Here is a 12248-nt window from a genome sequence, read left to right on the forward strand (position 1 = left end):
TTTGTTATTCCATTTTTACGGGGGGTTTTAATGTGTCTTTAATTAAGAAGACCATGCAAATTTTAAATACTACTCGTAAATATATTTGTGTTATATTATATATACACAAATTTATAATTATACAAAAACTTTCAATGTTTAATTAGTTTATAAAATAAATTGTATATTTTTTCTGACCATTCTTAAATATAGCAAGGTATAAAATTAATTATAACAAAAAATATTCACCATGGTTATACGTTAATTAACTTTATTTATGATCGATAGACATAGAGAAATGGAATAATTATTTTTGGATAAATAATAATTCCTCCTTTACCTCAGTTTAAGAGGATTTTATCGCTGGGCGTTTTCGTATTTTAAAATTATTAATATACATTTATGTTTTATTGTCATTTTATTTATTTGTTTTTTAAATACAAAAATAAACATAACGCAAGGCACTCATTTATATTATATCATAGTAAAAGATAAAAATACAAATATATATTTACGTATATGCATATTTTTACATAAATCAATAAGTAATATATATTAGTGAGTATACTATGCCTTATGGTATGCCCATAAATATTTGACGAAAAATTTTAATTTTTTGTTGTAAAAGAAAAAAGCGAAAAGGACAAAAAATAGAGCATAATATATCTGTTATATCAAATTATAACGCAAGGATATGATAAAACAACAAAATTTATTTTTTTTTTAAATATTGCCAATTTATAAATGTAATTCACACACGTGTTTGATAAAAAAAATGAGAAATTAACCATCAATTTTAATTTTCTTTTTATTAACCGCCTATGTGTTGAGATATATTTTTTTCAATATCAGCTGCTGGCTTGGTAGCATCCAAACTAACTAATAAATTTTTATTTTTATAATAATTTATTAATGGTGTTGTTTCATTTTTAAAAACACCTAATCGTTTTTTTAAAACTGCTTCATTATCATCATCTCTTTGAGTTAGTGGTTCATTAGTTATATCGTCTCTAAATGGTGTTTTTGGAGGATTTAGAGTTTTATGATATATTCTACCAGAGGGTTTATGTATCAATCTACCACATATTCTTTCTACTAATACTTCATCGGGTACATTAAAATAGAAAACACCATTTAACTTCATTTTATTTTTATCTAATAATTTATTTAAGTCTTCAGCTTGTTTTACATTTCGTGGATACCCATCTAAAATAAAACCTTTTTTGCATTGAGGTGATTTTAATTTGTCATCAACTAATGATAGCACAATCTCATTATCAACTAATTTACCTTCATTTATAATACCTCTAATTTTATTTCCTAATTCATTTTGTTTTTCTGCTGCTTCTCTTAGTAAATCACCAGTAGATAAATGACAATAGCAATGTGAGTTCTTCAAATTTAATGATTGTGTTCCCTTTAAAGTGTAAAATGAAATAAAGTATATTAAGCATGAATAGTATTAAACATTTTTCATGAAATAAGAAATGTAAAAATTTATATATATTATGATTTATACACATATCTATGTGAAATATAAATACGTTTCTTTTATCAATTTCATTAGCATTTTACATACTACTCAAAAATACATTATAATTTTATACAGAAAAGTGTATGTTAACGTTTTTTACGTATCATACTCGCTATTATTATTTATCTATACGTTCATATATATTATTCACGTGGAAAATTATCATTTATTTATTATATACCTTTCCAGATCCAGGAGCACCTATAAATACGTATCGTCCATCAGGCTTACTTAAACAGGCATACCTTCGTTTAAGTTCATTCAATAGATCAATTGTTGATAACTTATCTAGACTTTCATTCATTATTAACGAAATTAGAAATGCGATAAAAAATAAAAAGCATTTGAATATTAGCCAAATTTTTGAAAATATTAAATTAAAAAATAGATGTTTAATTGTAATTAAACCTATTTCTTGTAACTTTACAATAAATGTAAAAAATATATTTTAAAGAAATATATATCTAGCGATGTCAAAGAAAATCCTTTTTTAAATGGACCTTTTCATAACTTATTTTGATGTTTTTTTATTTTATAATAAAACTACAATTTTATAAACATAAGTTAAACGATTATTATGTTTAATATTAATTTTGGATAAAAAGAAAAAAATATATTATTAAATGTATGCACAATTTACATATTCGTTTTTCAGTTCATATAAAGCCACCAGTTTATCAAAAAAAATATAATTATGTATATACGCAATAAATAATAAGTATAAGCAATAAATCGACGTATAATGCTACAAAAATTAAAAATACATCAAAATTTTTAAGAAAAAAAAATATGTAAAAATACAAAAAAATAAAATGGAAATTTAATACAATTGGAATATTCACAGTTTTAACTAATAGCGAAAATAAATGTCCTTCCCCTCTTATAATTAAACTACAAATATATCTAATTTTTATTGGCACCATAACCTTATATGTTGTATGCAAAAGATAGATATTCTCATGGGCATATACTAAATGCTTATCCCTCTTTAATTTTATAGAGATGTAATTAAAAGCACGAAAAGGGCATGTATAATTCTTCAAAAGTTTAAACGAAAATTGTTTACCCAACATTTATAATACTATTACATATACTACTAATTTAATAAACAAGACCCATAGTTCTGTGCTAAAAGCGACACATATACTTTTATCCATAAAAGCAAACAATATATATGATATAAAATGAACTAATTTGAAAAATAAGTGATCATATATTAATTTGCACACATAATCTCATACATCTTTGTGAACATACTCAGCCAGACACTTATAAAAATTTCATATTTGAAAACATGGTATTGTATATCATTGGATTAGGGTTAGGGGATGAAAAGGATATTAGTGTTAAGGGAAAAGAATTAATAGATCAATCAGATGTAGTATACCTAGAATCCTATACATCCATTTTATTTATATCAAAAGATAAATTAGAAGATTATTATAAAAAAAAAATATACGAAGTTGATCGTAATTTTGCTGAAGAAAATTGTGAACAAATTTTAGATGAAGCAATTAATAAAAAAGTATCTTTTTTAGTTGTTGGAGATCCATTATGTGCAACAACACACCATGATATTATTCTACGAGCAAAGAAAAAAAATATAGATGTACAAGTAATACATAATGCATCTATCATGTCAGCAATTGGTGAAAGTGGTATGCAGCTTTATAATTTTGGGCAGACTATATCCATACCATATTTTGAAGGAGATTACAAGCCAACTAGCTATTATAATAAAATAAAAATTAATTTAGATAATAATTTTCATACTTTATGTCTATTAGATATTAAAGTAAAAGAAAGAACAATTGAAAATATAATGAAAAATAAAAATATATATGAACCACCTAAGTTTATGACGGTTAACGAAGCAATTGAACAACTTATATATTGTGAAACTGTTCATAATCAAAATGTTATCACAAAAAATACATTAGCTATTGCGATTGTTAGAATAGGATCAAAGGATCAACAAATTGTATCTGGAAATATATTCACATTAAAAACACAAAAATATAATGATCCTTTACACTCTTTAATAATATGTGCCCCTAACTTACATGACATAGAAAAAGAATATTTTGATATGTATTCAGTTAATGAAACCCCCATTTGATTTGCTTATTCATGTGACGGTTCTCAGTTATATGTATATAATTTTCCCCCCTATTTGAATAATCCCTTTTTTATGTTTCAAATTTTTAATTTAAAGCAAATTCAGAAAACACAAAGAATTCACATATTTGTTATTATTATTTTTTTAAATTATTTTCAAGCATTGCAAAATGCATGCATTTGTTCTTTTAAATTAATTCACGTTATACATATTTTGAAACCCTCTTTTATGTTTGTTTCATGTACATTAATATGATAAATGTTTACCTTTACACACAACTAGCTAAATAAAAAATTGCGAAATTTGGCATTATTGTGTATTTACACACGTTTAAATTTATAATACTAAACAAAGTAAAATATGCCCACTATTTATATATCATCTTCCTTTTGCTTAAAAGTGAAGAATCTAATTTTATACATACTATATGATCAAATATGTTATATTTATGACCATCCCTATAAATATAGCAGCCATTCTATAAGATAATTTATGTAGGAATTAAAAAAAAATAAAATCATGGTAAAATGATTAATCTTCGTAGTACTTTATTTCTTGTGGCAAATATATTTTTTCTTTTTTCATATTCCTTTAGCTGTCTTTATATTGAAGACACTATTAAAATTAAAATTAATAATATAAGAACAGGAGATTTTATAAAGGTATGTTGTGATGATTTTTGTTCCTTTTTAGATTATGATGTAAATAAAAAAACATATTTATTTATAAAAAAAAATAATATTATTTTATATAAATGTAAATACATTTTAAAAGTATACAATTCAAGAAATTATATTTTTTATTTCACAAATTATATTTTTTTAAAAAATGAAAATAGTATAATTGAATTTGGCGATTCCTTTGAAAATGAAAAAGGAAATTTCACTTTTTGGAAACCAACTTTTGAATTAATGAATATAAAAAATAAATATGTTTATATTCCTAATGGTTATTATGAAATAAAAAAGGCTAGTAACAATTGTATAGGGGTAAACCAATGGAATGAAAAAAATAAAAGCATAACCTCATTTATGCAAATAATTAAAGATATTATTTTGGAAATTAAAAAAGGAAACTTCACATTTTTTGATAAAATATATAATCAGAATGCACAGCATACTAGTTCTATTCTACCAAATTGCAATAAAGAAAAAGCAACGACTTATAATGGTCCTACCTTCCCAATGATGGCAACAGGGAAGACAAAAAAAATACATATGGCATTCTATGAAATATATTATTTATTAATAGATACAATTTTTTATAAGCCTTCCATATTAATAATTTCTTATATTTCACCCCTTTGGAATTCAATTTTTAAAATATATAGCACAAGTCTAAATGCATATCTATATAATAACGATAGCAACCATTATGGCTATTGGGGGGAAGCAGAAAAGGATAACTGTAATAAATTTCTAAAAATATATTTTAATAATATTTCAAAAAATGGAACAATAATAATATTACTTATCGCATTAATAATATTTATATTGAAAAGAAAAATATGGGGACCAAAAACTAAACAAAATAGCAAAACCCAAAGCTCAAGAGGTAATCAAAATATACTTGCTGAAATACATGTTGAATATAAGAATAAAGTACAAACAAACTTTGGATCGAAAATAAAAGATATTACTGATGAAGACTTAATAAATCTAATAGCTCATAACAAGGCCGAAACAATAATTGTATGCCAGCCGTAGAAAAAACATTCCCACTCATATGCATATATATCTATTCCACCTAAACAGTCTAACCTTTTTAATCTTAAAGATATGCTTTTTTAGTAAACGTCACTAATTCTATTTTTAAACAATCATCCTTTCCCCATAATAATGGTCTTTTATTTTTATTTTCCGAAAATTGTAAAAATTATCAAGAATAAATATATGAACAACGGGTATTTATGGATATTACATTTTTTTATAACAGTTTGAAGAGTGTTGTGTTTAAAATTAATTTTTTCAATTTAAAAAAAAATCATTATACTTATTTCGATGAATTTTTTTTTCATTTTTTTTTTGTAGAACTGATAATCCAGTGCTTTACCGAATATGTATATAATTTTTATACGTTTCATATATAAAGAAAATTGGAAGGGTATATATATTTTTTTGTCATTCATTTCCTTTGTATTTATTATTATCATTATATTTTTTTGTGTTTTTTTTCTTAAAAATACTGTTGATGTATCAATTTATGCAAAAGCTACAAATATAATCAAATAGGGAACCATATTGATGGTAAATAATATAGATATATGCAAAGTGACCCCTATATCTATATATTTATTTGTTTTAATAATAAAGATAATATAAAATTAAAATAATAAATTGATAGCTTGGTTATAATGCAGCATTTCTCGTATGTACATAAGTAAGCATAGATAATAAAGCTACATAAAAACTATAAATTTTAAAAGCCACTAATGTGGATAAAAAACAAAGGGAATACAACATCCATATATAGATTCATGCATATCATGAATCGTAGATTTTGGTGAGTATAACTCGAATGATATAAAATTAAAAGTATAACTACTAAAGAGAGATATCCATAAAAATGTGTGATTCCTTTGAAGTGACAAAACTTTTTGATAATGAACATGTAAGTAGTCATTTGATAAAACTGGGATCTTTTAATATTCTATGTGACGTTCCCTTAAATCCTGAAGAGATATTAAATTTCAAAAGAAAAAGAACAGCATCATCAAATAATAAAGAAAAGAAAAAAAAAGAAAAAATTGATAATGAAAAGAAAAATATAAATATAACAAATTTAGAATCATATTCTACATCTAATAAACTACTATTAGATATAAGTGTTCTCCCTATAAAAATTCATATCATTTTAATTTCGTGTAGTGAATGTATGATTGGATTACCAATTTTGTGCCGATATTTTGATCTAACTGATACCCAAATAATTTGCACAAAACCAACATATACCTTTTCTATAAATGCTGTGAAAAATTTACAAGAAAAAGAAAATTATATGCCTTTTGAAGATGGACATACTACAATATTCGACATTTTCAATAATGATCCTGCTATTGATTATGCAAAATCTGAACACGATTTAAATGAAAAAAATTTTAATAAAAAAGAATATTTTGATATGAAAATAAAATTAAAAAATTCTTTACATTTATTATCTTATAAAGAAAAAATAAGTTTTAAACAAAATGATGAAACAATAAGTATATCATTGTATAGTAGTGGATATTCGTTAGGAAGTTCGAATTTTTTTATCGAATTTGATTACACAACTATATTTATTATAAATAAAAGTTCATATAACATTAAGCGATATCCATCTTTATTTGATTCATCTTGTTTACCAATTGCAGATTTTGTCCTTTTTACATCATATCTAGATAGTGATAAAAAATATTTGGTTACCCCAAAAGAAAAGGGGAGTAAAAATGAAACAGAGACAAAAAATAATTTCGATCCCCAAAATGCAACATTAAATTCACAGCCAAATGAATCAAATCAATCAGCAAAAAATAATGAGTCGAACAATAGTAAACAAATTTATAATGACTTTAACAACTGTCAAGAAACGAAAGAAAATATTAATGATAAAATATCAAACAAAATAAATTTTTGCTTTGAAAAAACATATAAAGATAGCATAAATAAAATATGTTCGATAGTTTTAAAAACCATAAAAAAAAAAGGTTGCGTTTTAATACCTGTTGATTTGTGCTACCTTTACTTTCTCGAATTAGTAGAACTCATAGGTGTAATAATAAGTAAATATTTAACAAAAGATGAACAAGTATTAATTTTTAGTGTTATGCCAAATATAAATAATATTATACATCAAGCAGATTTATGTGCTGAATGGGTTGAAGAATCAAAGAAAAAAAAATGTAGCCAAATATCAAACCCTCAAGGTCCTTTTTCTATAGATATTATGATAAAAAATAACCGATTAATTGTTGAAAATTCAATAAATGATATTTCAAAAAGTTTTAGATATCCATGTGTTTGTTTTATTCAAGATAGTACCCTTAGATTTTCTGAAGCTAATATATTATTAGAAAAATGGGGAATGGATCAAAATAATTCTATTATTTTACTTGACCCTTATTATGATCCTATTTCTGTATTATACCCATACAAAATTTATGAAAAAAATATTAATGTTTACTATTGCCCCCTTTATTGGGATTTAAACGAAATGAATATCCTTCATATTATTAGTACAAACAAAAATAAAAAATGTGTCTATTTATTATCTCATAGATTGGAAAAAACATTTTTGAAAGCTCAAGCCAATAACAGTAATGATGGAAGTAGCAATCCTAAAATTCCCGAAAATTCCATTGAAAATGTATACAATACTGAGATAGCATTGCTTTTAAAAAATAATATCATATTTATTCATTCTTTAGAAAAAAAAAAGATTATTTATAACAATTTTTTACGTTTAAAAAAGAAAATGCAACCAATATGCTTCACATCCGATGGCGAAAAAAATCTAGAAAATGTTTTAACAATGATAGAAAATAATTTTTATGGTACTCAGACCCAATGTGCATATACATCAACCCTTTTTGGTGATTACATAAAAGAAGAGGATATCCAAAAACTTAGAGAACATTCAGAAATCGATGGAAAAATGATAAATAATACCATGGACATTTCATATACTCAAGAAGACGACAAAATAGATAGCCTAAATTCAAATAACTCCAAATCAAAGGATTCTCAAATTCCACTAATGTTTGGAGCCATTGATCAAAAAGAATTTACAAATCTTTTAGTGCAAAATGGATACAGTTTAAATGATTTAAAAATAGATGAATCACATAATTTGAACGACATCATAAATTCTGACAAAATAGAATATGATCAAGATACTAAACATTATGATAAATCAGGTATTTCAGAACCAAACTATATTTGGAGAATATTCATCAAATCAATAAATTCGACCATAACATGTTACACAAAATATGATATAGAAGTTTTCACAAAAGATGAAAAACTTAGAGACCAAGTTAAAGATATACTTCAAAGTTTATCAATCAAGTTATAGAGACACTAAAACAGCATTCACATATACGTGAAACTGAAATTATATAGCGAAAATCATATAACAAACCTTAATGAGGAAAAAATTATCAAGAGATCGTCAAAAATTGTCATCTCTATTGTTATTATTGTTCTATTTTATTTACTTTTTTTTGTTTGTTTTTATTTTTTTTTGCATCAATATGGATGCATCCATGTTGGTTAAAAAAACAAAATTAATTATATTTTAAAATAAAAAGTTTAACATAAAAATACATATACTAATTTGCATACAAAAGAGAATGCATTTATAAGGAAAAATTTGGAAAAAAAAAATTGTATTTTTAGGATAAGGGCATACACACATGCCTATGCGTGTGAAAAAAACATAATTTTAGAAATTTCTTGTGCATTTTTTGCAACCTATAAAAGAATTTTAGTACCCCAATAAAGGGTCATAGTGCGATAAAATAAATTATTCTTCACTAAATTGTTTTTATAAAAAATATGATGATACTTTTTATGCTTATCATCAAAATTTTCGCTTCCAATTCTTCTTATTAGCATGAAAGTTTCCCCATATTTTACCTTGGAGTTTAACTCTCTTCAAATAACCAGGAGGATGTTTTTCCATTTTATCTCTCCTCTGTTTGTAGTATAAATAATATTCATCAGGCAAATTTTCCAAACTGTTATGAATACCTTCTATTTTTAATAAAGAATTTCCTTCATTGATTGAAGCTAAATATTTTGTTTTAAAAAAACCATCTTGATCAAATGAATTCTCAGTAATTTTGTTGTTGTTATAATATTCACTAAATATATTATCTGATTTAATTTTCATTAAATTTGTTTCTTTATCTATTTTTATAGATATATTTGGTAATATATAACCAGCCAGTTTTCTATCATAATGTATATTTTCATTATCTAATTGATCATAATCTAATATGCAAACTGTACCTATTTCTTGTATTATATATCTTTGATAGATCTTTGCATTTATAAAAACATCTTTTATTTTGTCTATATATTTTTTATTAATTCCAGGCATTATTTCGTTACCATTTATTATAATCGTATTTATATGGCTTGCTTTTTTTTGTATAAATTCTCGTTTTGTTATATTATTTATTTGTGAGTTTTCAAAAAAAGTTATAAAATCGCGAAGTAAATAATTATTACATATTATTATATTTATTTTTTGTTCATTGTTTTGTATTTCTTCAAATAAAGTTGGACCATCAATAAAATCAAAATCACTATTTGTAAAATCATTTTTTATCATTAAATCATGAATTGAAAAATTATTATCTTTATTACTTTTCATATTATTTTTAAACCATTCCATATAGTTATTTTTTAATAGTTTATTTTTACATATCTCTGGATATATTATTGTTGCATTCATATTTAGCATACTAAATAGGATGTCAAAATATTGGATATTATTAGCAGGCAAACATATTAATACATTTTTATTCCCTTCATTAAATTCTATAGCATTTCTGATACATTTCCCTTGTTCTAATATATCAGATAATTTGAATTTTATGCTTTTATCACATTCATTTTCTTTAGATAATTGCATGTGTAGATAGTTATCATTTTTGTCTTTTTCTGTTTTTATTTCACTTTTTAAATTCGAAGATTGTTCAAAATTTTTATCACTATTTGGCATTGCATTTTCATTCCCCTCTATATTTGTTGTCCATTCTTTTATCAAATCATTCGATTTTTCCAAGTTATGAAATAAATTATGAGCAAAGTTTTCCTTTCCTTCTTGCAAATCTTCTAAATACTCATGGGGTGTTATTATATCTGGCTTATCGTAGCATATTAAATATGGTAATTGCAAATTATAAGCTATTTCTTCAATATAATGTTTATAAAAAGGATGGCACAAAATTAAATCAATATTATTTTCAGCTATATAAAAAGAATATCTTTGTTTTATTTGTTTTGATTTATATATTGGTGTAGGTATTGATACATAATCAAAATTATTTAATAAAATACAAAATTTAAAAATGAGTTGAGAATAACAAGGAGGGAATAAACATCCTATTCTTGTTTTATTATGATTATTATTTACAATATTTAGACAATAATTTAATTTAAAATAATCTTTAATATAGTATAAAAGTTTATCATTCATTACATATACTTCTTTCGAAAAATGTGTTGATGTTACTATATGATTGTTAGTATAAATATTAAAAGGCTCATTCAGTATATTTTGAATTGTTCCAAACATTCTCCTAGCTATTCCCAATTTCCTGAATAAAATTACCCTCATTTTTTACGCCACTATAATTCACAGAAATGTTAAAAAAAGGATTTGGTTAATGTAAAACACAACAAAACCAACCCTTCAAATTATTTACAACTATATTTTATGATCATTTTTATTCCTCTCTTGTATTTTTTTTTTCTTTATTTACGTCCTTTTGTTATATTCACATTATTTCTATAGTCTGTTATCAACATTATTGGCTATCACTTCCAATATTAAAATCAATGCTAGTACAAATAAATCAAATGAATTATGCTATATATATACTACAATTGGAAAGTTAATACAAAAAAATAACAAAATTTGAAAAAAATATTAATGATTAAATTGCTTTCTGCTTTATATTTCTTCCCTTCTCATCATTTATCGTTACGAATATGTTAACTACGATTCGTTCATATAACTTGAATAAAAGAAGAGTGTCGCAATCTAAAGTATATGTATATATGTATTGCTTAAACTTGGAATATGGTTATAAATCTGGTGCAAATTGAGAGAGTCTTAAGCTACTACATACGATTTTACAGTAATAAGTTGGAAATACTGTTACCCATTTTAAATCGAATGATGGGTTACAAAAATATAGAGTTTTATGCATATAAACAAATTGCTAATTTACACATTTTTAATAAAGAACGCACAAAATAGTGAAGCAAAATAAAGCACAGTTGTAAATAGAGAGGCTCAAAGAATGACGTAAATGTGGTCCTCCACTATTCAACACTAGTAAACATTAAATATTGCAAATAAAATAAATAGATATAAGAATATTATTTTTTTCAGTTTGATAATAATAGTAGTAATATAAATAAAAATATATACAATCACACATGCATAAATATGCCTATATATACATAATTTTTTCTGAAAACATTTATTCCTATACCTTACATATTACATATAAAATATGTTATATGTCCTTTTCATAAATTATAATATTATTTATCAAATTATTTTATTTATTTAACTATTCTCACTTAAATTGTTAAAAAAAATTATATATGATAATATAAACAAACTTATGTTCATAAAAAAATATAACGTAATTTTTGTTAAGTATATAAGGTGCCCCAGGGAAATTTTTGAACGAATCGTGGGCATTATATTTTTTTGATTTTTTTCCCGTTACCAACATAAAAAAAAATGATATACGATATAAAACGATTCAACATTTTTTTTTTTTTTTTAAAGGATATTATTCCTTAAAAGGTATATCTTATATATATATAAAGTTATACGTATATATTATATGTATATACTTTTTGATATATTTTTATTTTCTCCTTTTAAAAT

General features: G+C 23.5%; 5 protein-coding genes across 5 annotated transcripts; 3 read left to right on the plus strand and 2 right to left on the minus strand.

The window, feature by feature from the left end:
- Positions 1–790: 790 nt before the first annotated feature.
- On the minus strand, positions 791–1817 carry PCHAS_1207900 (adenylate kinase, putative; the record flags this gene model as incomplete). Its single annotated transcript, XM_016798812.1, has 2 exons — positions 791–1396; positions 1695–1817. 2 exons carry the CDS (start codon positions 1815–1817, stop codon positions 791–793), a joined length of 729 nt encoding a protein of 242 aa, XP_016654180.1.
- A 990-nt stretch (positions 1818–2807) lies between these two features.
- On the plus strand, positions 2808–3632 carry PCHAS_1208000 (diphthine methyl ester synthase, putative; the record flags this gene model as incomplete). Its single annotated transcript, XM_736546.1, has 1 exon — positions 2808–3632. One exon carries the CDS (start codon positions 2808–2810, stop codon positions 3630–3632), a length of 825 nt encoding a protein of 274 aa, XP_741639.1.
- Positions 3633–4159: 527 nt separating this feature from the next.
- PCHAS_1208100 (conserved Plasmodium protein, unknown function) lies at positions 4160–5338 on the plus strand (the record flags this gene model as incomplete). The annotated part of the gene is made up of 1 exon (XM_730805.2): positions 4160–5338. The coding sequence occupies one exon, from the start codon at positions 4160–4162 to the stop codon at positions 5336–5338; it is 1179 nt and encodes a 392-aa protein (XP_735898.2).
- An 859-nt stretch (positions 5339–6197) lies between these two features.
- On the plus strand, positions 6198–8684 carry PCHAS_1208200 (ribonuclease, putative; the record flags this gene model as incomplete). Its single annotated transcript, XM_733100.2, has 1 exon — positions 6198–8684. One exon carries the CDS (start codon positions 6198–6200, stop codon positions 8682–8684), a length of 2487 nt encoding a protein of 828 aa, XP_738193.2.
- A 507-nt stretch (positions 8685–9191) lies between these two features.
- Positions 9192–10958, minus strand: PCHAS_1208300 (conserved Plasmodium protein, unknown function; the record flags this gene model as incomplete). The annotated part of the gene is made up of 1 exon (XM_731909.2): positions 9192–10958. One exon carries the CDS (start codon positions 10956–10958, stop codon positions 9192–9194), a length of 1767 nt encoding a protein of 588 aa, XP_737002.2.
- Positions 10959–12248: the final 1290 nt, after the last annotated feature.

The sequence above is a fragment of the Plasmodium chabaudi genome, assembly GCF_900002335.3.
Source record: "Plasmodium chabaudi chabaudi strain AS genome assembly, chromosome: 12".
NCBI lineage: Eukaryota > Apicomplexa > Aconoidasida > Haemosporida > Plasmodiidae > Plasmodium > Plasmodium chabaudi.